Below are 27,854 nucleotides of genomic sequence, written 5' to 3'. Positions count from 1 at the left end.
AAACGACAATCAACACCACAGTCAAACTCATCCCAGACTGGACTGAGCGTGTCGGGCGTCGCTGCTCTCACGGCTCTTCCAGTGGGATTTCGGAGATCATCCAGTGCTGTGGAACCAGCGCCAAACGCTCTGAGCTGCTGGAGCTTCACTGCTGATGAAAATCAGGCTGCTCAGTTCTGACGGATTCACTCTGATTGACGTGGAGAACGCAGAACGTTCTGCTCAGGGGTCTCAGCTCCTCTCAGACTGAAGGAGCCAGTCAGAAGCTCTATGACCCCCTCTTACAGTTGGAGTGTGATTGGTTCCTCGGCGCCTCACGGCTGTAAAACTATGGTGCTTTGAAATTGGATGAATCTTTATGAATCACCCTGTATATTTAAACAAACTATAAGAAATTTATTGTTGGTAGGTGAAAACTGCCGCCAGAAAGAAAATTTCACGAGATAAAAAAAAAAATCTGAAATAAGCTGAATAACCTTAATATTCTTACAACAATCTCATAATAGAAACTATGACATATACTGACTAAGGCTGCGTTCACACAGCAGGTAAAAGTGGTCCAAATCTGATAGTTTTTGTTTGGCTGTTCAGATGATCTTTTAAATGTGGTCTGTATGCGACATCAGTCTGAACAGGTCACCTCCTAAACCGACCTACACGGGTAAAAGAACAGAGCTTCACGTGGCTCATCCAGAGGTAAACAATCACACCTGCCAACGAACGCCGGTCGCTCCCAGAGCTTCAGCTTCATCTTCACCAGCATCACAGGAGCATCATGAAGCTTCGCTGACAGCTGGGCTCATCACCCAGAATGTGTTCGAGCCGTAAAAAGGGCGCGGTCACTTCTTCGGTCCGCGTCCTCGGATTCTTTCACCTTTGCTCGTTCTCCAACGACCACGTTCGGATGTTTCTTTCAAAATCTCTTCGAACACAGAGGGTTCTGGATGAGTCTCTTCGAATTCATGACGGAGCTGGACTGACGTAAATGGATTTCAGTGCCAGCGTCTGGAATGAGAATGGAAAATGTCAGATTCAGTGTGTTTATCTGTTCACACTGACACACACACACGAAGAAAAAGATCAGATTCAGGCCACTTTTACCTGCTGTGTGAACAAAGCCTAAATGTTTTAATTTGCCAAGAAACCTTTATTTGCCATGTTGTGACGATATCGGATGCAAGACGCTACACAAATCTGATCTAAACTGAGTGCTGAGCTGTCTTCTGCTTCCGTTTAGACCGAATTACACCACCTAGACAAACACCCACATTAGCATGGCAGGTTTGCAGTCTGCAATGCCTTTTCAGGCAGATTTCAATCTGTTATTGAGCTGTTTAGCTAGTTGTATTAGAATGTGCCTGAATTCACGTCTGTGAGAAGCTGAGAGGAAAACAGTAAAGAGAGATATTCACAAAAACAGCTTGGTGAGAATTACAGAAGCTTGTGTATTGAAGCACATTGTGTTCAAGGAGAGAGTGTTTCTCCAGCGATGATAACTGAGCACCACAACTAACCTTGGAGTCCAAGTGAGGACAACCGCGTTTAAATTGTTTTGCGCCAGAATTCAAAGGCATTCGAAATCAACAGTTTCTCCTCTTCTCTGTGGGAAATTATTTCTCATATGCACTTCTTTCTCAGTTGACCTCCCTACTGTGCTCCAGTGTAAGCCCACCTTTTTGTGTGTGTAATAAAACAAATACTGAGAATACGAGGCTTTCTAATCCGCACACTTGTTAATGGAAACCTTTCAATTAAGAACATGCAGAAGACGATCCACAAAGCACACGACACCTCAGGGATTGGGTTAAGACCAAGCAGCCAAGTGGTGGGTCTGAGTGGATCAGACACAGCAGGGCTGCTGGAGTTTTTAAACACTGTGTCCACTCACTGTCCACTCTATTAGACACTCCTACCTTGTCGGTCCACCTTGTAGATGTAAAGTCAGAGACGACAGCTCATCTGCTGCTGCACAGTTTGTGTTGGTCATCCTCTGGTCCTTCATCAGTGGTCACAGGATGCTGCCCACAGGACGTTGTTGGCTGGATATGTTTGGTTGGTGGACTGTTCTCAGTCCAGCAGCGACACTGAGGTGTTTAAAAACTCCAGCAGCCCTGCTGTGTCTGATCCACCCGTACCAGCACAACACACACCCAAACAGTACCTGCTCTGTGAGGGTCCATGGGGGTCCTGACCACTGAAGAACAGGGTAACAGAGTATCAGAGAAACAGATGGACTACAGTCTGTAACTGTAGAACTACAGAGTGCAGCTATACAGTAAGTGGAGCTGATAAACTGGACAATGAGCATAGAAACAAGCAGGTGGTCATGATGTTAGTGTTTCTGATAAAATGGCATATGTAGGCAGACCAAGGTAGGTGCACCTAATAAACTGGAAACTGTTCAATTTTAATTTTTTTTGGTCTTAATTCTAGTCTTAATCTTTATCTTGAAGTGTTATGGTTAAAGCTGCCATGATCGGCAGTTGGCTGACCTCCGGCTCATTAGTCCCTCATTTAGCTTCAGTTGCACCTGCCAACCTTCGCTTGTTAGCAGAAACCAATCAAAGGGGACCCGCTCTCCCAGGGTGCGTTCAGGACGCCGTTCATGACCTTCCTCATTAAGTCCTGACATTTTCACCTTCTGGTTTCTTCAGAGGCCGGTGAAGAAAAAAAAAAAGTGCTTTTCCAGTAGACCTCCTTTTGACTCGTCTCTATTTGGGAAGCAGTGAATTTGACTCCTAAGCCAGGAGTCATTTATGGAGCACTGATGCGAAATGACTGTTTGAACCATCGGCCTGTCTGCTCGAATCAGCAGCTGGGAGCATTTGGCTCACCTTGTCCAAGCCTGAGTTTTCAGCGGAGGGTAGATGTCAGAAGGGACAGTCTAAGCCTGTTTTGGCAACAGGTGTAACAAAAGAGGAAAAGAACAGCACAGCTGGTGAAATGTCTGCCAGCAGGGCTGTCGGAATATGACCTGTTAAAGATAGTCCAAAAAGTCCCCAACACTTTGCATCAGTGAGCTGATGATATTTGGTGGGGTGGGGGCAGTTTACAGTGCTGTGAAAGCCTTAGTAATTGCCCCCAAATGTCTTTTTGTCATAAATTAGGCTGTTTTTACACCTAGTTTGAGTTTTTCATCTGGTTCAGTTGGTTTTACACTGCACTGACTAAAGCCCACCAAAAGTGTTTCTCATCAAATCTGTTCAGATGATCTTTTAAATGTGGTCTGTATTCAGACCGATGTCGCACAGATCAGCTCCTAAACCGACCCACATGTGCGAAAGAACAGAGCTTCACGGCTCATCCAGAGGTAAACAATCACACCTGCCAATGAACGCCAGTCGCTTCCAGAGCTTCAGCTTCATCTTCACCAGCATCACAGGAGCATCATGAAGCTTCACTGACTGACAGCTGGGCTCATCACCCAGAATGTGTTTGAGCTCACCGTAAAAAGGGCGCGGTCACTTCTTTGGTTCTTGTCCTCAGACTCTTTAAACTTTGCTTTCAGAGTTGTTCTTTAACGCTGCAGCCTCGTTCTCCTGCAGCCTCGTTCTCCTGCAGCCTCGTTCTCCTACGGCTGCGTTCGTCATTTCTTTCAAAATCTCTTGAATAAATCTTTATTTTTTTTACAGAAATATCACCCCACATGTTTATAAAGTGTCAGCATTGTAAAGTTATGATGAACTTGGAGTCATGAATTACGATCTGGCTGTTCAGGCTGAGTCACACCGCCGCAAATTGGATGCGTGTCGGATTTCAGTTCCACATATGAAAACATCTGAAATCAGAATTGAAAATGTCAGATTCAGTGTTTATCTGTTCAGACACACATACCTGTGTCATATATGAAGAAAAAGATCGGATTTGGGCCACTTTCACCTGCCGTGTGAACAAAGCCCCTGATTCAGTTTGTCAGGTCCACAACAAGTGTCAGAGTAGAAATCTGTGTGATTACATCTTTATCTACTTTAGGACGATTCCTAATTGTCTCTGCAACATCAGTGTGATCTATGGGCTGGTCTCACTGCTGCCAAGTAAATGCTGGCCTTCAAGTGGCGACCTCCACACTTTCACTTGGCGGCAGTGGGACGAACCTTTCCTTGAAATTGTGCTGATGGGCTCTTCAGATATGGGATGTGGTGTAAAAAGCAGTCAAAGAGAGCGCAGTGGAATTAAAGTTTTTCTTTTTTGGAGAAAGACAAAAGGAGGTCTGGAATAGGGGTGTGTATGGGTCGGAGGAGGATTGTACGGGGAGGATGAGGAGAGGGATATAGGAATTTGATGATATAAGCCTGCTTTATATATGCTTGGTATGTAAATGTAAATATATATATATACACACACAGTACAGACCAAAAGTTTGGACATACTTAACAAAAAAGTGTGAAACAACTGAAAATATGTCTTATCTTCTAGGTTCTTCAAAGTAGCCACCTTTTGCTTTGATTACTGCTTCGCACACTCTTGGCATTCTCTTGATGAGCTTCAAGAGGTCACCTGAAATGGTCTTCACTTCACAGGTGTGCCCTGTCAGGTTTAATAAGTGGGATTTCTTGCATTATAAATGGGGTTGTGTTGTGTAGAACTCAGCTGATGGTCCTACTGAATAGACTGTTAGAATTTGTATTATGGCAAGAAAAAAGCAGCTAAGTAAAGAAAAACGAGTGGCCATCATTAATTTAAGAAATGAAGGTCGGTCAGTCCAAAAAATTGGGAAAACTTTGAAAGTGTCCCCAAGTGCAGTCGCAAAAACCATCAAACGCTACAAAGAAACTGGCTCACATGAGGACTGCCCCAGGAAAGGAAGACCAAGAGTCACCTCTGCTGCGGAGGATAAGTTCATCCGAGTCACCTGCCTCAGAAATCGCAGGTTAACAGCAGCTCAGATTAGAGACCAGGTCAATGCCACACAGAGTTCTAGCAGCAGACACATCTCTAGTACAACTGCTAAGAGGAGACTGTGTGCATCAGGCCTTCATGGTAAAATAGCTGCTAGGAAACCACTGCTAAGGACAGGCAACAAGCAGAAGAGACTTGTTTGGGCTAAAGAACACATGGAATGGACATTAGACCAGTGGAAATCTGTGCTTTGGTCTGATGAGTCCAAATTTGAGGTCTTTGGTTCCAACCACCGTGTCTTTGTGCGAGGCAGAAAAGGTGAACGGATGGACTCTACATGCCTGGTTCCCACCGTGAAGCATGGAGGAGGAGGTGTGATGGTGTGGGGGTGCTTTGCTGGTGACACTGTTGGGGATTTATTCAAAATTGAAGGCATACTCAACCAGCATGGCTACCACAGCATCTTGCAGCGGCATGCTATTCCATCCGGTTGGCGTTTAGTTGGACCATCATTTATTTTTCAACAGGACAATGACCCCAACCTCACCTCCAGGGTGTGTAAGGGCTATTTGACCAAGAAGGAGTGATGGTGTGCTGCGCCAGATGACCTGGCCTCCACAGTCACCGGACCTGAACCCAGTCGAGATGGTTTGGGGTGAGCTGGACCGCAGAGTGAAGGCAAAAGTGCCAACAAGTGCTAAGCATCTCTGGGAACTCCTTCAAGACTATTGGAAGACCATTTCAGGTGACTACCTAGTGAAGCTCATCAAGAGAATGCCAAGAGTGTGCGAAGCAGTAATCAAAGCAAAAGGTGGCTACTTTGAAGAACCTAGAAGATAAGACATATTTTCAGTTGTTTCACACGTTTTTGTTAAGTATATAACTCCACATGTGTTAATTCATAGTTTTGATGCCTTCAGTGTGAATCTACAATTTTCATAGTCATGAAAATAAAGAAAACTCTTTCAATGAGAAGATCTCAAAAAGTCTTCACTCACCCATCCAAATCATTGAATTCAGGCGTTCCAGTCACTTCCATGGCCACAGGTGTATAAAGCCGAGCCCCTCGGCCTGCAGACTGCTTCTACAGACATTAGTGAAAGAATGGGTCGCTCTCAGGAGCTCAGTGAATTCCAGCGTGGTGCCGTGATCGGACGCCACCTGTGCAGCAAGTCCAGTCGTGAAATTTCCTCACTACTAAATATTCCACAGTCAACTGTCAGTGGGATTATAACAAAGTGGAAGCGATTGGGAACGACAGCAACTCAGCCATGAAGTGCTCGGCCACGTAAAATGACAGAGCCGGGTCAGCGGATGCTGAGGGGCATAGTGCGCAGAGGTCACCAACTTTCTGCAGAGTCCATCACTACAGACCTCCAAACTTCATGTGGCCTTCAGATCAGCTCAGGAACAGTGCGTAAAGAGTTGGGCTTGGCCCCTTAGTTCCAGTGAAAGGAACTCTTAAAGCTTCAGCACCAAGAGATTTTAGACAATTTCCTGCTCCCAACTTTGTGGGAACAGTTTGGGGACGGCCCCTTCCTGCTCCAACATGACTGCACACCAGTGCACAAAGCAGGTCCATAAAGACACGGATGAGCCAGTTTTGTGTGGAAGAACTTGACTGGCCTGCACAGACTCCTGACCTCAACCCCATAGAACACCTTTGGGATGAATTAGAGCGGAGACTGTGAGCCAGGCCTTCTCGTCCAACATCAGTGTCTGACCTCACAAATGTGCTTCTGGAAGAACGGTCAAAAATTCCCATAAACACTCCTAACCCTTGTAACAACCAAATCAACACTTCATTCTTGCTATACTGAATAGAGTTTATTAGAATATTAATAGAGTTGCTCTTTGATATATTATGTACAGCTGCAACCAGAGACAACAAGCCTGTGTCTTCGATTTTTAAGACCAGCCTAATACGTCTTCATAAGCGTGTCTTCAGAGTTACCAAGACCTGTTAGTAGCTGGGTACGTAACACCAGCATGAAAGTGTATTTTATAAATAAAATTAAGTTTTGAAATGGTGAACAGCACTTACCTCTAATTATACACTGTGTGTGTGTGTGTGTGTTTGTGTGTGTGTGTGTATACATATATAATTGAAATTGAAATTGAATTGAAAATAGTACAGAGAACATATCAAATGTAACTGATGAAATTTTATTGTTTTTTGGATAATATTTGCCCATTTTGAATTTGATACCAACATCACATTCTAAAAAAGTTGGGATGGGGGCATCAAAAGGCTGGTAAAGTTGTGGATTGTGAAAAAACACCTGGAGGTTGATTGACAACAAGTCAGTAACATGACTGGGTATAAAAGAGCATCTCAGAGAGACGGAGTCTTCAGAAGTAAAGATGAGGAGGGGTCACCACTCTGTGAAAAACTGCACCATCAAATCGACCAACAACTCAAGAAAAACTTTATAAAACAGCAATGAAGCTTTGCTTTTCATCATCTACAGTACATACGATTAAAAGACTCAGAGAACCTGGAGAAGTCTCTGTCTGTGAGGGACGAGGCTGAACACCAGTATCTGCTGGCCGTGATCTTTGAGCCCTCAGGCAGCGCTGCATTAAAAACAGACATGGTTCTGTAGTGGAAATCACTGCATGGGCTCAGAAACACTTCTGAAAACCACTGTCTGTGAACACAGTTCATCACTGCATCCACAAACGCTGTTAAACTCTAAAACACTAAGAAGAACCCAAATATAAACAGGATCCAGAAACGCTGCCACCTTCTCTGGGCCTGAGCTCATTTAAAATGGACTGAGGGGAAGTGGAAAAGTGTCCGGCGTTCCAACGAACCAACATTTGAAATTCTTTGTGGAAATCATGTGTCCTCCGGGCTGAAGACCACTCAGCCTGTTATCAGTGCTCAGTTATAAAAGCCAGTATTCAAGATGGTTTAGGGGGGCATTAGTGCACATGGCATGGGTGACGTGCTCATCTGTGAAGGCGCCATTAAAGCTGAATAATATAAACATGTTTTGGCAGCATCTGCATTCAGCAAGACGATGTCAAACCACATTCTGCATGTATTACAACAGCATTGGTTGGTTAGTGTAGTGGTTAACACCTCTGTCGTCTACACTGTGGATTGGGGTTCAATCCCCCACCAGGGTAAGCACCCTACACTATACCAATAAGGGTCCTTGGGCAAGACTCTTAACTTCACCTTGGCCTACCTGTGTAAAATGATCAAATTGTAAGTCACTCTGGATAAGAGTGTCAGCCAAATGCTATAAATGTAAATTGCTCTGTATTAAACGAGCCTGCCTGCAGTCCAGACCTGAAAACACTTGGAGCATTATTTTCCACTTAATATGACAAATTGTTGAGCAGCTGAAATCCTACATCAAACAAGAATGAGACCAACTACAGCAGTGTCTCCTCAGTTCCCAAATGCTTACCAGAGTGTTAATAAAAGAAGAGGTGATGAAACACAGTGGTAAACAGGCCCCCGTCCCAACTTTTTTGGAACATGTTGTTGGCATTAAATTAAAAACGGGCAAATATTTTTCAAAAAACAATCAAATTTCTAATTTTCAATGTTTGATGTGTTGTCTTTGGAGTATTTTCCTTTAAAAATATGCTTTAAAAAATGTTTTGCACATCATTGCATTCTATTTTTATTTACATTCTCCCAACTTTTTTGGAAACGGGGTTGTATATTTACTATTTGTGCCATGGCTCAACAAAGAGACACTGAAGAATGACTGAAAAGCTTGCGTTGGACAGCAGGGTCAGCTTTAGTCAGTTAGTACTGGCCAAAAGTTTGCATGTAGATCTAGAGTGATGTTTATTGCTAATGCTACACTTTAACAACCCCCATGTCAGAAATCCCATTAGACTGTAGAGTGCTCTGTTTGAGCTTCAGGGGCCAGAAGCTTTTCCTCTTTACTCTCATGAGGTTGTGTGTTATCACACGCACCAGGGCGCCGCTGGCTGATGCTAATGATGCCGTCATCCTCTGGGTCCACTGCTCTCTCACATTTCATATTCCATATTCCCATTAACACGACTCTTCTCTACTGCGCATCCAGCAACGGCATCCGTGCTCCCAAAATAGCAGCGCATATCCCACCTTCGCACAAAACAGCCCCCAAAACATGGATTTGACTGAGGTCAGTTATCGCTGGCAATGAAACAAAAGCACGTTGTGATTGGATGGAAATCATTTCTCACTCGAAGCTCATTGAAAGAAGCAGATACATTCAAAGGGATGAACTTCCCACCAATAACACATCAACAAACCTCGCAGTGAACGTGTCCAAATTGTTCTCAAAGCGTCAATATTTTGTGGGACCACCCTCTGAATCCTCTTGGGCACGGAATTCACCAGAGCTGCACAGGCTGCTACTGGAATCCTCTTCCACTCCTCCGTGATGACGTCACAGAGCTGGTGGATGTTGGACACCTTGCGCTACTCCTCCTCCCGCTTGAGGATGCCCCACAGGTGCTCAACTGGGTTGAGGTCTGGACACATACCTGGCCAGTCCATCACCTTTACCTTCAAGCAAGGTGGACTCACTTGTGCTGCCAGCTGTTTAGACATTAATGTCTGTGTGTTGTTCTTTTCAGAGGACAGTAAATCTGAACTGCTACACAAGCTGCACACTGACCACTTTAAGTTAAAGATAGAATACAATATTTGCAGGAATGTGAGGGGTGCACTCACTTTTGGGAGATACTGTGTATATGTGTACATATATATACATATATACATGCGCACACACACACACACACACACACACACACACACACACACACACACATACAGGGGGTCATAAGTCACAGGACACTTATTTTATTATTTTTTTATTATCAGCTTTTATCTCTGATATCTGACGATACCTTCAAATATCTTGGGTCAACCATCCAGAGCAATGGACAGTGTAGAAAAGAGGTGAAGAAGAGGGTGCAGGCAGGATGGAGTGGGTGGAGACGGGTGTCAGGGCTGATGTGTGACAGAAGGACAGCAGCAAGAGTGAAAGGGAAGGTTTACAAGACAGCAGTGCGTCCTGCTATGATGTCTGGTTTGGAGACTGTGGCTCTGTCTAAAAGACAGGAGCTGAGCTGGAGGTGGCGGAGATGAAGATGCTGAGATTTTCGTTGGGAGTGACAAGGATGGACAAGATTAGAAATGAGCAGATCAGAGGGACGGTGAAGGTGGAGCAGTTTGGAGATAAAGCCAGAGAGGCCAGGTTGAGATGGTTTGGACATGTGTTGAGGAGGAATAGTGGATATGTTGGGCAAAGAATGTTGGAGATGGAGCTGCCGGGTAGAAGGAGAAGAGGTAGACCTCAGAGAAGGTTTATGGATGTAGTGAAGGTGGACATGGAGATGGTTGGTGTGAAAGTAGAGGAGGCAGTGGATAGGGCAAGATGGAGGCAGATGATCCACTGTGAAGAAGAAGAAGAAGAAGAAGAAGAAGAAGAAGATACATTAAGAGAACACGGTTATTCATTTCTGCTGATACATAATGTAAACTGAACAGCAGTGTATTTGTGTACTTCACCAGATAATTACATAATCTGGATAGTAAAGCAAAATAAAAGTAGTAACTCAATATATTTAGGAGTTAATCCCCTAAAACCCAAAGCTCATTACATGCCAGGGTTTATAATTCAGTAACTGCAGCGGCGTCCGTACAAACTGGTTGGGCTACTGGTTGAAGTGTGTAATAAAACATTTGGCCTGTCTGTGACCTTCAGGGGTTAAACCAACCAAACTCCTGGTAGAATGGAGGGGCGAACGAGTGTTCGTGGGGTATTATTGCCTTACGTTTGCTTCTTTTCCTAATTTTCTTTGTTTATTAATACCCACCCAGAGCAGTTATGTAAATATGACAGCTGGGGTTTTTGGAGATAAAGGCCTGTCTGTGGGTTTTAAATCCATTATCATAAGCCTGTTAAAAGAACAGCTCCACAGCGCTTGCGACTCAGGTGTCTTGTGCTGATTACACTGTTGACTAATGGAAGCGTTCACTCCGCAGACTGATGTTTGGACTCGTGCTGTGAGCTCAAAGGTTCAGACAAATGGCTGGTAGAAGAAATAAATGACAACATTCAAGCAAGCCTGAGGGCTTTTAAAGAGAAGTGATACGGCTGACAACAAAGACGATGTACTTTGGAACCACAGATTTCCAATAATAGACGCCGCGTTGTCTGTTGTTCTCTGTCTGAGGCGATACGTCTGCTCGTCCGCCATATTGGAGAGGTCGAGATCCGCTTGTGAACAAATTCGCTTGTATTGAGAGACGAAGAGTCTCAGGATTAAATCAGCCACAGCTTCCTTACTACTCCACCCATTTACACCACATCTGTTTAGTTCTAATCCTCAGACTCAGATTAATCTGGGCTGCACGGACGGCTCTCGGCGGCTTTTACTACTTTAATAACTGATCGTGATCATTAGAAAGTATTCAGTCTGCACCTGATGGTAAAAACCGAGTTTAGCGCGAGAAACACAAACACACACATCAGCAAATCCATCAGTGTGTGAATCACTTCTAATATTAATACGCATAGAAATAAAATAAACCCCCCCAAACACAGAAAGAAGGACGGAGCTGAATTCGGCCTCCTATTCTCCAGCTTCTGGTTCCAGTTTTCCCTTTCTGGAGCCTGAAGCTGCTCCATTTAAGGTGGAACGGGAAAACTCGAACAAGAAGCTGGTAAATAAGACTCTGACTTCAGCTTCGTGTCAGAAGGCGCTGACGTTAATCTATTATGAACATCTACACGGATTAAGGAACGCTGGAACTTACCGAGCTGCACAGCTTTAACCATCACTGTAAATAAATAACTACTACATATAGTTAAGACCCCCTGAATAGACTATTAAATAAAATAAGCTGAATATAAAACCAGACGAGGAACAATCACAGCAACAGGTTCTCTGTTCATCACCAACCACACGACCACATCTACACACACACACCACACAGACAACACGCCTCACACTGACATGAGCGTGGATCACTGCGTTCCCTCCGTTATAGAATCCTATCCCACTTTCTGAGAGCAGTATTCCTGAAATAGTGGAATTTTGGACAGTGTGTTTCTCAAACTGCCGCTCTGTAATGGTACTGAATGCAGTCCAGCGGCGATGTTGACCTCCCCAAAGTGGCAGCGCCACTGACGTGCCTGGCTGGACCCAGTGCGGCATGTATATCTATGCCGGGAACAACTTATACGATCTCATTTGTAGCTTATAAGGACTCATAGCATATAAAATGCAGCATAAATAGGCCTAAATCTTTCTCTCAGTGAAGTTCTGTAAATTCAGGAGAAGCTTATTTGGTTGGAATACTGAACCGGGAGTGTGTATTATTGTATAATCCCACACAATATGAACATTAGCATATGTGTAGTGAAGCCTGTTAGCTAGACTTAGCAGCATGTTCATAATTTTCTTTGGAACTCATCCTGCCTAAGACTTTGGATCAAATCCGAAAACGGGAGAGAGGGAACAATCACTCCAGTAATTACTTCCATTCACGTTTTAGCAGCTGCGCAGAGTGTGCTCGAAATAGCAATGTAGCAGAGATGACGACAGTGTAGGGTGTGTGTCCGATAGAGGGAATGAGTGAATGAGCTAATTGATTATTGAATGAGTGAAGGAATGAGACAGATTGTGTGTTTGTGTGTGTGCTTTAGAGAAAGTGTCACTTCTGAAGGGCTAAACGGGAGATAACTATATTAGGCGAAGTCATTTGAATGGAAGGCACATCACTGTAGCCCTGAGCCTCTGAGGCTGATACATAGAGACCTTGACTAATTGGAGCCGGAAATCACCTCATACTCTCTCACGAACACACACACACACACACACACACACACACACACACACACACACAAATCACAGACTAACTTCATTTCCACTCCAGTGACTGAAATTAATGTCCTCTGCTGCTCTTCCCTCCAAGTTTCTATGTACATTAGAAACAGACCTCTGAATTCACGTCATTCTAGTCTGGAGTCAGGGTCAGGCCCCTATGAGGAACTCCAGGTCTAAACAGTTTTACCTCCATGAGAGAAATGAAGGGGATTTAAATGTTTAGTCTGGATCCTCTGAGGTTGTTAAGGAGTCAAACTATACATATCACTGCTGTCGGGAGGTACTTCATCTCCATTTCAGTCGTTTTTCAGTTCTTGACCATTTGAAAATACCTGTTCCTCTTCACACTGAGTGTAAATTTCGTGTAGAATAGACCAAAAGAAACGACCCAAAAGACCCAAGACGTCTGGTTCCATTGACTTACATTAAAAGTAAAGTAGGTTTTTTCCTTCTCCTGGAAAGTTACCATTATGGAGATACGAGGTTTTCTTCTGACAGCGATATGCAAGTTAACACTGCTGTGCAATTATCCAGCATGGCAGCTCTCCAAAACTGCTGGCTTTACCTAATAAGCGACATAAGCAGCTGCTTAGGGCCCTGCAGCCACCAGGGGGCCAGAAACAAATTCTGGGTTATTACTGTACCATTATGTTGTCTCGAGTAACTGGATAACGGCCATCCAATAAAACACGAATTACCCAGTTATAAATTTCTATCATGATGACAGCGTGCGGTAATCGCTGCCCGGGGAAAACAGAGCCGATCCTCTGCGTCACCTTTAAAAGACGTGCGTCAATAAAAACTAACAAGAAATACCTGGAACTCAGGCAACTAATAGAGTTGGGGGCACAAATGTTCCAAAGCCCGCCAATGGCAATAGACAGGCTCGTAATAGGATCTCTGCATTCTGTCAGAATTAAATTAGCATGTTGTGACCCTCACAGATGTGTGTATTGAGCTTTACAACTCTGGAATTGTTGTATCCAAGGCCAGCATACAGACGAACTCCTAATCTGTGGAAAACACTGCAGTCTACAGTTTGTTGCCAACTGTTGCTAATGCAACCGATACCTTCTACAGCCTCCAGACCTAAACATCACTGAACCTTTAGAAGTAGTTCTAGAGTGGGTGGCAAATTTCCACCTCATTCATTCCATTTTTCCTCAAGAATAGTCTAGTATCCCACTACATACCAGTTCCAAACTTGCACGGCAGCATTCCAAGGAATATGAACTTGACACGCCATTCTTAATCCATAGGGTTTAATATGATGTCGGCCCACCCTTTGAAGCTAGGACAGCTTCTTGGAAGGCTTTCCACAAGAGTTAGGAGTGTGTTTATGGGAATTTTTGATCATTCTTGCAGAAGCGCATTTGTGAGGTCAGACACTGATGTTGGTGACCTCTGCCCACTATGCCCCTCAGCATCCGCTGACCGCTCTGTCATTTTACGTGGCCGACCACTTTGTGGCTGAGCTGCTGTCGTTCCCAGTCACTTCCACTTTGTTATAATCCCACTGACAGTCGACTGTGGAATATTTAGTAGTGAGGAAATTTCACGACTGGACTTGCTGCACAGGTAGCGTCCGATCACGGCACCACGCTGGAATTCACTGAGCTCCTGAGAGCGACCCATTCTTTCACTAATGTCTGTTGAAGGGGACTAGGGGCTCGGCTTTATACACCTGTGGCCATGGAAGTGACTGGAACACCTGAACTCAATGATTTGGATGGGTGAGTGAAAACTTTTGGCAATATAGTGTAATTAATATATTGGTTAGGTTTCCTTTATTATGTACAAACACGAATACAGCAGTCAAAATAGAAGTCTGAGTCTTTGAGATGCCGCTAAACTGTACAACAATAATTCGTCTACAACTGAAGTGAAAGGAAAACAAACAAGCACACAACAACAAACACACACTGAAGAGACGCCCCATTAGGAATGCAGTCTTCTGTAAAGGTGTCAGTGAAATCAGAGAGATCGGCCCGGTGCTTCTCCTGCTTTAGTTAATGCCATTCGTATGTGCACTAGGTCATTTCACTGCAGCTCTATGGAGCACGAGTTTCATGCATGGTTCATTCTTGAGCTGCTTTTAACGAGTGCATTGATTGTAGCTTAATAATTCCAGACACTTATGAGACCATCTGCTGATCATCAGAGCATAAGCAGATTTCAGTTCAAGAGACTTGTGATATACAGTGTTTCATAAAAACCAACAGGAAAAATAAAGTCTGACAGATGTGTCCCGGGCTTTTTGAACTTTGGTCAAATGGCATTTTCTGCTGTTATTGTCTACAATCTGGTGTAGACCACAGGAGGATGGGTTCCCCTTTTGAGTCTTGGTTCTTCTCAAGGTTTCTTCCTCTTGCTCTTAGAGAGTTTTGCCTTGCCACTGTTGCCATTAGCGACACTCATGGGGGCTCAGACCTGGATTTTTATTATTATTTTCACAAAGCTGCTTTGTGACTACATTTCTTGTAAAAAGCATAAAATAAATCAACGTCAACTTGACTTGATTAGTTTGCGAGAAGCCTAAATTATTCCTTGCCCCTTATCACCTCCAGTGGTAAGCAAAACGTTTACATGCTGGCCAAACATCACCATGTCCTCTGAATTACAAAATCAACCAGTAGCTAAAACTGCTTCATATATGCCACAAATAAGCTAATATTTATGCATTTAACTGAGCCAAGTTATGTGAAAGTATTGCTATGTCCAGTAGTGCTGCTGATAACACCGATGTAACGGTGGCAGACAGAACCAGACGCTCGCAGACGAGGCCTGAGTTATGAAGTTTAATATCAAAGGGTTGATGGGTCATTCTATAGAAATGTCCACTTTTCCATCTATCCCTAGGAGTCACTGGTGTTACCAATCCTCACTCAAACCCCAAACCCCAGAGACGTTTTTAATAAACAATGCATTTTACTAAACGGCTGCTGTAGAACATCAAACCACACGCTGTCCATCAGGGAACGTCCACTAAAATATGGAATTTAATCCATCTGTGTTCCTATTTTTTCACAGTGACCTCAGAATAAAGTCGGTCACACCAGTGACGTCAGCTAATGAATGAGAAGATCTCTGAGAACTGAGAGACACAGTGGACTCACCATGAGCTTTTCTTCATAGATCCTCAGAAAACAGGTCAAAGGGGGTCGAGTGACGTCATCAGCGTGACTTTTATTTCAAAATTAGAGGTTTTTGTTACGCAGTCACACCAGCGACACGACTCCTGGGGATGACAACTCTCATTATATATTTTATATTTGTTTTCTTTGTCATTTAAATCACATTCTATAGTCGTGTAGAGATTATTGTAGTTAAAATTGCAGAAAAATGTGTTTTTTTACTTCAAAACTTTGCCTCAGCCTTCACACACGACTGTGAGGACGAGCTCTTCTGTGGTGCTTGGAGTTCTAGATGATTGATTTAAAAAACAATATTGATTAATTGAGGCTCAAGAAGGTGAAATTGTGAACATAACATTGCTTTTATTTTAAAATCTAAATATTTTTTTTAAAGTGTAATATATCTGTAAATGCTAGGGACACAAAAATGGACCTTTCTGTAGAATGACCCTGATCCAAAAGCAAAGTCGAAAACCAGAGATCCAAACAGACGAACACGCATCAGAAATAATGGTCCACATACTCAACAAGGAGACGACACTTCACAAATAACCTGTCCTAAGGCCCAGGCTTGAATACTAAACTCACCAACAAAGGAAATGAGGAACAGGTGTGAGAGTAATCAGTAGTCTGGAGATGAGAAGCACTGAAAGGTGGATTGGTCAAAGTCCATAGTCATGTAATGCAGCAAGGATTTCTGGGAACTGGAGTCCGGGGTGGCCCCGTTGGCTGTAGTTACAGCCAGGCCGGAGGGAGGCATGACCATTAACACCACCAGTTACTCAGCCTGGCTACTACCACCACACTCGACAAAGCTGTCCAGCTTGTGTTTTGCTGTTTGCCAGTTTATCAGTTCAATACAGAAGAGTGTTAGTGTGCATGCAGCATGTACGTAGCATTATTAGCATTTCCTACATTGTTTTCATAATTCAAACAGCACAGTGATATTCGGGGGGAAATTCCATGCTGGATAAAATGCATGGGGGCCAGTCGTGGGCTGGTGGTCAGGGATCTGGCCCTGTGACCGGAAGGTCGCCGGTTTGATCCCCAGGGCCGACAGTCCATGACTGAGGTGTCCTTGAGCAAAACACCTAACCCCCAACTGCTCCCCGGGCGCCGTGGATAGGGCTGCCCACCGCTCCGGGCAAGTGTACTCACTGCCCCATAGTGTGTGTGTTCACTAGTGTGTATGTGGTGTTTCACTTCAGGGATGGGTTAAATGCGGAGGTGGAATTTCCCCGTTTGTGGGATCAAAAAAGTATCGCTTACTTACTTACTTATAAGCTTTTCAACTTTTCAGTTAACCACACAACACCACAGAAATGATTTTAAACAACCTCAGAGAAAAAGGGCCTAATCCATGCGCGTCTATATGGTTTATTATATATTCCACAATTTTAGAGGTGTATAGATTGGGATATGGGACATGCACTATATTTCCAAAAGTATTCACTCGTCTGGCTTCACACGCATATGAACTTGAGTGACATCCCATTCTTAACCCGTAGGGTTTAATATGAGGTCGGCCCACCCTTTGCAGCTATAACGGCTTCAGCTCTTCTGGGAAGCCTTTCCACAAGGGTTAGGAGTGTTTATGGGAATTTCTGACCGTTCTTCCAGAAGCGCATTTGTGAGGTCAGACACTGATGTTGGACGAGAAGGCCTGGCTCACAGTCTCCACTCTAATTCATCCCAAAGGTGTTCTATCGGGCTCCAGAGAACACGTCTCCACTGCTCTAGAGTCCAGTGGCGGCGCTTTACACCACTGCATTCAACGCTTTGCATTGCACTTGGTGATGTAAGGCTTGGATGCAGCTGCATGAGTAGGATTACCAGAGCAATACTACATAAAGAGAATTGAAATGAGCTGTTGCTGCTTATGATTTCAGTACTAGAATCTATACAGGTATCAGTGAATGTATACAGTTTGGAAGCTGTGAATAAGGCTTACTGTCTGTAGAGGTTGACGCCTGCATTAGACCCACATCCTTAGACATCTAAGAAGCCTTATTTTCGCATTCTTGTCCCTTATGATTCATTCACAGTATGTCTCTCTCTCTCTCTCTCTCTCTCTCTCAGGTGAATGCATTTCTGTCCTTCATTGCTCCCATGGTGCTGATTTCCGTGTTGAACGGTATCATCGCCAGTCAGCTACTGCGCATGTTCAGAGAGGCCGCCCAGGACAACCGCATCTGTGTAGTCGGGGGTAATGCCACCATGCTTAGCGTTGCCGTGGAGCCCAACCGCGCCCAGTCCCTGCGCCATGGTGTTATGGTGTTGCGTAAGTACAGTTAAACGTCTGGTGTTATCATTTAACATCAAGGCCCAATCCCACTTCATTTTTAAAAACACTCACACATACTAGTTAAAACTCTAGGAAACTGTACATAAACAGGATCCAGAAACGCTGCCACCTTCTCTGGGCCTGAGCTCATTTAAAATGGACTGAGGTGGAAGTGGAAAAGTGTCCGGCGGTCCGACGAATCAACATTTGAAATTCATTATGTGTCCTCCGGGCTGAAGACCACTCAGCTTGTTATCAGTGCACAGTTCAAAAGCCAGTATTCATGATGGTTTAGGGGCATTAGTGCACATGGACTGGGTGACGTGCTCATCTGTGAAGGCGCCATCAAAACTGAATGATATAAACATGTTTTATCAACATCTGCTGCCGTCCAGACGACGTCTTTTTCAGGGCAGGCCTTGATTATTTCAGCAAGACGATGTCAAACCACATTCTGCATGTGTTACAGCAGCATTGATCCAATGGAAGAGTCTGGGTGCTAAATTGGTCTGCCTGCTGTCCAGACCGGTCACCACTGAGAACATCTGCCGCAGTCTGAAATTACAAGACTATCAAACAAGAACAGGAAAACACTTCCCTTTCAAAACTACCGCAAATGGTCTCCTCGAATTCCAAACACAGTGTTGTTAAAAGAAGAGGTCATGCAACACAGTGGTAAACAGGACCCCCGTCCAAACTCTTTGGAACGTGTAGTTGGCGTCAAATTCAAAATGTGCATATATTTTTTAAAAAACAGTTTCAACATTTGATGTCTTTGTAGCATTTTCCTTTAAAAAATAGGGTTTACATGATTTGCAGATCATTGCATCCCTTTTTTATTTACATTCTGTACATCGTCCCAACTTTTTTGGAAATGGGGTTGTATTACAAAATATAAAACATTGTGGACATTTGAGTAAATTTAATGGACCACTTTTTCTCAGGTTAGCATCTCTACTTTTGCAGAGAAAGGACTGCAGCTCTCAGTTAAAGTCCTGTGAGGCAGCAATGCTATAAAGACTATGTGGAATTTTGCAGATGATGGGCCGCCTGATTGCATCACTGTAGACGGGTAAAGGCAAATAGATCAGTCATCAAACTGCTGATGGCCCCTGATTAATGACAGAAGCCATACATGCACACACAAGTAAAGCAGTGGCACACAGTTACAGATATGGACATCAACTGGTCAGTTATGGGCAGTTTTAGGACTTTCATCTACTTGTTCATAAGCCACATAAGCAAACTCTCGGCACCTTTTCACACCACTGAGTGTTCCAGCTTCATCCATGCAGCATCACTGCCTTTTCATCCCAGATGGCTTCTTATCTGAGAGGGACAGAGTGGCCCCTTGGGCCCCGAGGGTCGGAGAGATATGCCCACTTGAGAGCCCTGCCCTTATAGCCTACCTGAGTCACTGCTTCCATTAACTTCTTTTTACCAGACTAAACCCCATACAGACAGCCGTTAATTAGGAGTCTGCTTCATCTAAACTGGGCAAACAAAACCTTTCAGGTCAGAACAACAGGCAGGTGACAATCCTCCTTTCTGAAGCAGAGAAAGGAGAAACTGTTGGCCCTGCAAGTGTGCAGTAACGACAATCAACTGACTGGAGAGAGTTGAGTTCGTAGCCTGACAGCAAACGAACAAAAATGGTGAGGAAACATTACAGCTTAAATCGGTCAAATGTGCCACTTTTGGTTTTCGTCGCAAAGAGAAAAAGGACAAAAATTTGGGCAGGAAAAAACAAATAGGACAACAACAAAGTGTGAAAGTCAAAACATTGGGGGCAGTCGTGGGCTGGAGGTCAGGGAACCAGCCTCGTGACCGGAAGGTCGCCGGTTCGATCCCCAGATTCGGCAGCACATGACTGAGGTGTCCTTGAGCAAGACACCTAACCCCCAACTGCTCCCCGGGCCTTGCGGATTGGGCTGCCCACCGCTCCGGGCAAGTGTGCTCACTGCCCCCTAGTGTGTGTTTATTCACTAGTGTATATGTGGTGTTTCACTTCACGTATGGGGCTAAATGTGGAGGTGAAATTTCCCCGTTGTGGGACTAATAAGGGTCAATTAATCTTAATCTTAACAAGAATTGCTGATTAAAAGATTTAAGCGTTTTATTGTCACATGCACAGTAAAACAGGTGGATTCACTTGCATTGACATTTTCTTTCTTACTAGTCCTCCATTTACAAAACTCCCACATAAAGAAAGAGGTAGAGGTCGTATTTAAAATGACTTGTGTGGTATTGTGCAAAGAACAAGAGAAACAGTGATAAAGGTGACAAGACAGAAGATGTAAAGTGCACCGTGCATTACTGGCAATAATAGTTGAATGATAGCAGCAGAAAATGCATATACGGTTCAGTAAATAAAGGGGTGTGTGTGTGTGTGTGTGTGTGTGTGTGTGTGTGTGTGTGTGTGTGTGAAAAGCACAAAGCCTGCAAGCTCACCCACACTTTCTGTCGTCTTAGTTTCTAAAATGATACATTTTATAAACAATAGTACAAAAGTATAACCCAAAAAATCAAATTCATTGCCTTAGATGACCAACCGTTCTTTGTTATGGACGTTGGATTTCGTGGCACAAACTATTGATTTCAGTAAGTTTATTTACACCAATCAGGCACAACGTTCTGACCACCTCCTTGTTTCTACGCTCACTGTCCACTTTATCAGCTCCACTTACTGTATAGCTGCACTCTGTAGTTCTACAGTTACAGACTGTAGTCCATCTGTTTCTCTGATACTCTGTTACCCTGTTCTTCAGTGATCAGGACCCCCATGGACCCTCTCAGAGCAGGTACTGGTACTATCTGGGTGGAGGATCTCTCTCAGCCCTGCAGTAACACTGACGTGGTGGTGGTGGTGTGTTAGTGTGTGTGGCGCTGGTACGAGTGGATCAGACGCAGCAGTGCTGCTGGAGTTTGTGACATTCATAGTAAGTGTTACCCTAAACTCCTGTGATGGAACTGAACAGCTCCCTCAGTCGTGGACAAGCTCATGAGTGTTGAGCTTTGCAGCAGCGATGAACTGGACTGGTGTTTGGTGGCAAGTTACAGGTCCGAATCAGGCAATAATGTCTGAATTTTGCAACTTGATTTGAATCAATTTTTTCATATATGGCATGAAATGAATGAAAATCAAATTAATATAAACGAAATATTAGCAGAGTTTAGTGAAAACTGCCATCAAGCGACAGCATGAATTAAATTATTACAACAGCAGAGTGCCCACCCCCACGCACTAATGCGAAGATGTATTCTAAATACATTGGCCCAGAATTAGAACTGGGGGCAGTCGTGGGCTGGAGGTTAGGGAACCAGCCATGTGACCAGAAGGTCACATGTTTGATCCCCTGAGTGGGCTCAGGTTTGATCCCCGTGACTGAAGTGACCTTGAACAAGACCACCTAACCCCCAATGCCTATCCGGGCGCTGTGGATAGGGCTGCCCCCCCCGCTCCGGGCAAGTGTGCTCACTGCCCCCTAGTGTGTGTGTTCACTAGCGTGCATGCATGTGGGTGTTTCACTGCACAGGTGGGTTAAATGCAGAGGTCTAATTCCTCTGGCTAACAATTCTGATTCAGCATTCAGCCATCACTGCTTTTATTCTCCGCCCAGGCTACCAGTCATGATGTAGTAATGAAATGCATGCTGGGTATTGCAATGAGAGACCACTGATGACGATATAAAGTTGTGAGCGCCGTCATACTGATGACGTGTCGTGCTGCAAAACATGACGAATAACATTAAACTCCCAGCATCGCTGGCAGGTTTTAGGCTGGATTTTCCTTTAATCCTGGATCATTTAAGATGACAAATCACTGAACATCAGCATATTTCTGGGCCCACTATTACCAGGAGGTCCTGGGCTGCAGCCCCTAAAGCCTACTAGCTTAATATAACCCTGTAAACTAGATTCAAAGGAGCCTAATAGGTCTACAGACTTCATATGTTTTAATAAGCATCTCTGTTCTTAAGACGAACTGATACGATCCATCAGGAGGTTTCAAAAATCAGCAGTCTTTGCCATACAATGTATTTTGATCAAATCCAGGGGTGCACAGTCATCCTACCGAATGCCTCGGTCACTCCAGCATGTGACCCCTGCTGCCTCCGTAAGTGGAATAAAAATAAGTACTTGAGACCCTTTGCGAACACAAACGGCCTTTAAGAAACCATTTACGTCCCAGCTGGCCCCTCGTAACAGGTGCAGCAGGTTCTTCGGTTCACGGGAGACGCAGGAGGTGCGCGGGGCTCTGGAGGGGGTCCCCTGCGCCGGTTTGTTTTGCCAACAGTCTGTAACTCCATTAGAAGAGAAGGATGCCTGTGACGAGCTCTGCACTGTTCTTCCACAGGCTTTCACCACAGCGGGAGACGACGTTTATTTAAGACCCTGCTGTTAACGCCGCTCACCCAGAGGAAGCAACCTAAAGTAACGCGCTTTTGTTTTCCATGTTGTTCGCCATGCTTGTCCCGGTACTCTGAGCCCAGGCGCTTGAATTATTCATAAAGCATTTATGTAATGGCAGTAATGCGGCGCTCAACTGTGTGCGGTCCGTGTTTGCACGCATATCTTAGAGTGTTTATTTTTTGTACCGTCTCGGGATAAAAACGTCCTAATAATGTGGGGAGAGCAGGGTGGGGGGGCTGGGTGGGGGGGGCTGTTCTCAAACTAAACGGACAAAATCTTTTCCTGAAAAAAGTAGGAGATACTAAACTGAGAAAAAGTGGTCCACTGAGTTTACTGGACTCAAATATCCACAGTTCCACAAAAACATATGCTCCCGCTATATATTAGAGTCTAATAACTGTGTAGTTACATGTGAACAACACGTGCAACAACAATGTAACTACTAATGATTTGGTCAGTGTACAGGTCAGAAGTACAGCTTATGTAATTACACGTGTATCTTAATAGTTGGAACAGCTGATTCGGTCTCATGTAATTACACAGGGGTAATAGATGTAATTACATAATTACATTTGTAATCAGACTGGAACAGTTTTCAGACGCATTTTCCAGCAGTAATAGGAAGTGTGTAATAACGTACATTCAGACATTATTTACACTGGATCGGCCAGCTTTCCTAACATTTATTTATTTATTTAAATTAGGAACAGATATATAGTACAAGAAACAGACAGGTACATCATGACAAGACAAGCCACAAAGAGATGAGGAAGGAAAAAAACAAACAAACAAACAAACAAAAAAAAACAATACTTAAAAGAAATGAACAGAAAGTACATTAGGCAAACAAAGTGAGATAAAAAGAGAAAATTATTAATAATTATAATAATGACAGACAGGCAGTATGCCAAGTAAATACAGGGGTAAGATATATGTACACACACACACACACACACACACACAGAGCATCTTGTATACAAGCTGTTCTAACATTTAGCCAGTGTTTATGTTGGCAGTGCTGAGACACTGTAACCAGTTTCAGCTGTAAACCAGTCTGTAATGTGACGGACCAGCAGATGCCCCCTTATATTAACCTGGAACTGTTATAACACTAATTAAACGCTGCATTTCCCCCAAAGCAGCGTCTGTATAACCACTGCATTAATACACAGTACCTACATAACAACTACACAGGACCTGCCTGCTTATTTTAAAGTGTAGCTTCAACGCTGCACTGCAAGAAAGTTGCTGGGTAGTTTTGTAAGTACAGAACAATAATCAGTGTGATGTGATTGTTGTAACAAGGTAACCTAATTATTCCACAGTAATTATGCAAAACAAATGTAATGTTATGCAAAACACACTTCCTTCCACTGCTGGAAAAGACTTCTGATCTTTAGTGCATCAAACATAAATGTGTGTATTTACACAGGCTGTACTTCTGTGTCATTAAATCAATAGTAGCTACGTTGTCGTTGCATATCGCTGCTGTCGGAGCAAAACCTCGTATCTCCATTTTTGTCGTTTTTCAATTTTTGACATAATTTGAAAATACCCATAGTCCTATATACTATGTGTAAATTCCATGATGATGGGACCGAAAGACACGACCTAAAATGACATGGAAAAAATGTGGGTTCCATTGACTTCCATTCAAAGCAGAGTATGTTTTTACCTCGTCCTGTAAAGTTAGAATTCTGGAGATGAAGTTTTGATCCAGTAGCTACAGTTAATATAAAGTGGGACCGCTTTTCCTTAGATTTAGAGTTTGGCTTAGAAACTGCTCAGTACAGCGTAATCGTTACATGTCATCACTAGAGCCGTCACCAACATGAAATTTTATCTGAACTGTCAAATAAATAAGACAATTAACGGTTTAACTTTATTTTTCTTGTCAATTGTTGGCATCGCCTTACTCGGGCTTGTGGGGCTACAGCCCCGAATGTTTTCTAACAAGCCCCGAACTTCATAACTGTAACAGCTCACGTTCTACTGTGGCTCGTTCACACATCACTTTCATCATCTCTTGTTTCATTCAAGGGCACATTCACCCACGCCACTCCGAACAGACTATAAAGTTAGAGAGAGGGGGTGTGAGATAGGAGTGCAAAACAAAGTCCATGAGAGCATAAAACCTCAATAAAAGAACAAATCGACTGCATAAAAACCAAAGTGTGATTTTGCACTTAAGGCAATCTGATATATTTGTTATGATAAACTATCACAATATTATTCTCTTATTCTCCAGGGTATATTTCAGTTTGTTCATCTGAATTTTCGTGACCAAATCGTAGGGCAAATTATTCAGTAACTGCATGAAATAAATGTACAAGCCCAATTCCAGTGAAGTTGGGACGCCATGTAAAACATAAAAACAGATTATTTGCAAATCCTTTTCAACCTACACTCAACTGAATACACTACAAAGACAAGATATTTAACATCCAAACAGATAAACTTTGTTTTTTGCAAATATTCACTCATTTTGAATTTGATGCCTGCAACATGTTCCAGAGAAGTTGGGACAGGGGCGTGTTTCCCACTGTGTTACATCACCTTTCCTTTAACACTCAATCAGCGTTTGGGAACTGAGGACACTGATTGTTGAAGCTTTGTAGGTGGAATTCTTTCCCATTCTTGCTTGATGTACAACTTCATATTTCATAGTCATGTATAGATTATTGCCGTTAAAAATGCAGAAAAACGTTTTTTACTTCAAAATACGGCCTCCACCTTCTCACACGACTGAGAGGACGAGCTCTTCTGTGCTGCTTGGAATTCTATATGATTGATTTCTAAACTAATATTGCTAAATTGAGGCTAAAGAAGGTGAAATTGTTAAAATAACGTATTGTTTTATTTTAAAATATTAAAAAATTGTAACCATGACATGTTTTTCAAGTGTTAAGACGCTAAACACTAGGGACAGAAAAATGGATGTTTCTGTAAAATGACCCTAAACATTGGTGGAGTTGATCAGGGATTGAGGAAAGACCTGCACAGTTTGGAATACAACCATGAGATACCGGAATACCGAGCCCCTCTCAGGCTTACATTGCTAATATGTAACCTACAGTTCAAACGGCCCTCAGATGAATGATGTGGATTTTCTGCTGAGCAAGCTGTTCATGTCTTTCAGCCTGTATAAATCCGTCGGACACGGCTGTGTGCTAATGCTCTCAAACAACACATGAACAGAGAACAAATCGGATAATTTGTCCAAGAAACCAAATCCAGGGGGAAGATGGGCTTTTCGACCCTAACGACCCCAACCATACAGCCAAAACAACCCGGGTCTGGTTTCTGAAGAACGGGAAACTGAACGTCATTGGAATGCCACTGAAAATTTAATGGAACATTCTGAAACTTCAAAGGGGCCCCTTACCTTGGGGACCTGAAGACGGTCTGCCAAGAGGAATGGGCCGAAATTAAACAACAAAGCTTCTAAAAGCAAATTAATTCAGTAGAAACTGCCAAATGACTTCAACAATATCCTTCATCTGTGGCGTCTGCATACTTGCCCCCAATCATGTGCATCGTTTTTTTATAACACGTCTTTGTTTATACCCGTCACAATTGGCCCCTCCCAGTCCAGTCCATGTGAGTTTGTTTTGGTTTCCTAGTCCGGCCCCTTGTTTCGTGACTACACCCCTGATTGTCTCCACCTGTGTTTCCACCTGTCCCTCGTTTACCCTCATGTATTTAAGCCCTGTGTCTCCCCCCGTCTGGTTGCTGGTCTTTGTTTGAACTGTTTGGATGTTTGATCATGTTTGATTCTGGTTTGTCCGTCACATCTGCACCCCGTTCAATCCGTGTTGGCTTAACGAACCTGGAAGGTCTGGACTATGACGCTGGATTTGCCCGGAATAAAAGTCGCTCGTCTCCGCATATGCGTCCGCCTCCTCGCTCCCCGGCGTTACAATACCTATAAAACACAAGGTGCCAAGTCAAAAGACTGTGTGTAAGCCTGAAGTGGATATGTGCAGTGGAATTATATTAAATAACAAAAAAAATCATTTAACCACATGCACCTTATGTCACTAAAGTGTTCATTTCAGGACCTTGTTATATTTATTATTTATTTATTTTATTTATTTATTTATTTATTTATTTATTTATTTATTTATTTATTTATTTATTTTTTATTTATTTATTTATTTATTTATTATTATTATTATTATTATTATTATTATTATTATTATTATTATTTAGGAGCTACACATTTTACACTTTAAACCTTAAAAAAAAAATCTGTATTTCATTTAGAAATTTTAAAAGGTACCACTCACTGATGGATTCATTTACTATGAGTCAATTACTTTGAAATACACACACACACACACACACACACACACACACACACATGCTGGTGACTGGAGCATCAGTTCAATTTTCCAAGAAACTGACTTTCTACAGTCTTCCCTTCTGCACTCTCATGCCTGCAGTGGTGGTGACTAAGCACCGTGCAGTTTCCAGTTAAAAACCCTCCCCCTTCAATCAGAGCCATGCTGTGGTCCTCAAGAGTCCAGAAATCACACACACACACACACACACACACACACACACACACACACACACACACACACACACACACACACACACACACACACACACACACTCTCTTCCCTCAGTTTGATATATTCCATCTTTTAGCAGACAAAGTAAACCAAAAGCAATGTAAACAGAGAGCACGTCACAGACTAATTAGAGTACAACTACGGAGAGGACAATAGGCACAGGGTCACAAAGTGCCCGAGACGATGGTCATCCTTCTCCATTAATGCAATGCCTGCTTTGCTCTTGCTTTTGTATCTCCACAAATTGAATTTATATGAAGCGCCGTAAAAAGCAGAGTCCTCTGATGGGACAGGCCAAGCGGCTTTCTTCAGAATGATCCACTCTCAAAGCTGAATTTGCTCCAAAGTAGGCACTTAAAGAAAAGTCTGCAAGAGTTCACGCCAGTAAATCTGAAGCAAAGCTTTTTGGGTTGCCATGCAGGTGAGCATACATAAGAGTGTGTGTGTGCGTGTGTGTGTGTGTGCGTGTGTGTGGGACAGCAAGAGCATTTTAACCTCAACTCCTTGAGACCACCGGTGGTCCCTAAACGCACTCGGTCCTGTTCTTCATAACGTTCATATTCCATAAGCTCCATTCAGAAGCTGGGCGTCGTGTGAGGCTGTAGCTCTTCTCTCCAGTCTAATAGACGGTGACGTCATTTTAAACCCTTATAATAAAAGAAGCTGAACTTTGTTTTTCTACTGAAAGTCGACCCGTTTTTCCCCAAATCTGGGCTCTAAACTATAAACAGACGGCGTCTCTTCAGTGATCTG

General features: G+C 43.4%; 1 protein-coding gene and 1 long non-coding RNA gene across 2 annotated transcripts in view; one reads left to right on the top strand and one right to left on the bottom strand.

Annotated features, from left to right (window-relative positions):
- The window catches only part of ntsr1 (neurotensin receptor 1 (high affinity)), a 68,739-nt gene that overhangs the window by 15,052 nt on the left and 25,833 nt on the right, over nt 1–27,854 (top strand). Inside the window, exon 2 of the mRNA XM_017700960.2 lies at nt 17,907–18,108. Coding sequence (XP_017556449.1) covers nt 17,907–18,108 — 202 coding nt within the window. The remainder of the gene's footprint in view (nt 1–17,906; nt 18,109–27,854) is intronic.
- LOC108429298 overlaps nt 26,272–27,854 on the bottom strand; it is an 86,717-nt gene continuing 85,134 nt past the window's right edge. The window contains exon 3 of the long non-coding RNA XR_001857995.1: nt 26,272–26,449. This is a non-coding gene — a long non-coding RNA (uncharacterized LOC108429298). The remainder of the gene's footprint in view (nt 26,450–27,854) is intronic.

The sequence above is a fragment of the Pygocentrus nattereri genome, chromosome 9, assembly GCF_015220715.1.
Source record: "Pygocentrus nattereri isolate fPygNat1 chromosome 9, fPygNat1.pri, whole genome shotgun sequence".
In the NCBI taxonomy this organism is placed as follows: Eukaryota; Metazoa; Chordata; class Actinopteri; order Characiformes; family Serrasalmidae; genus Pygocentrus; species Pygocentrus nattereri.
This window is presented reverse-complemented; position numbering and strand designations above follow the sequence as displayed.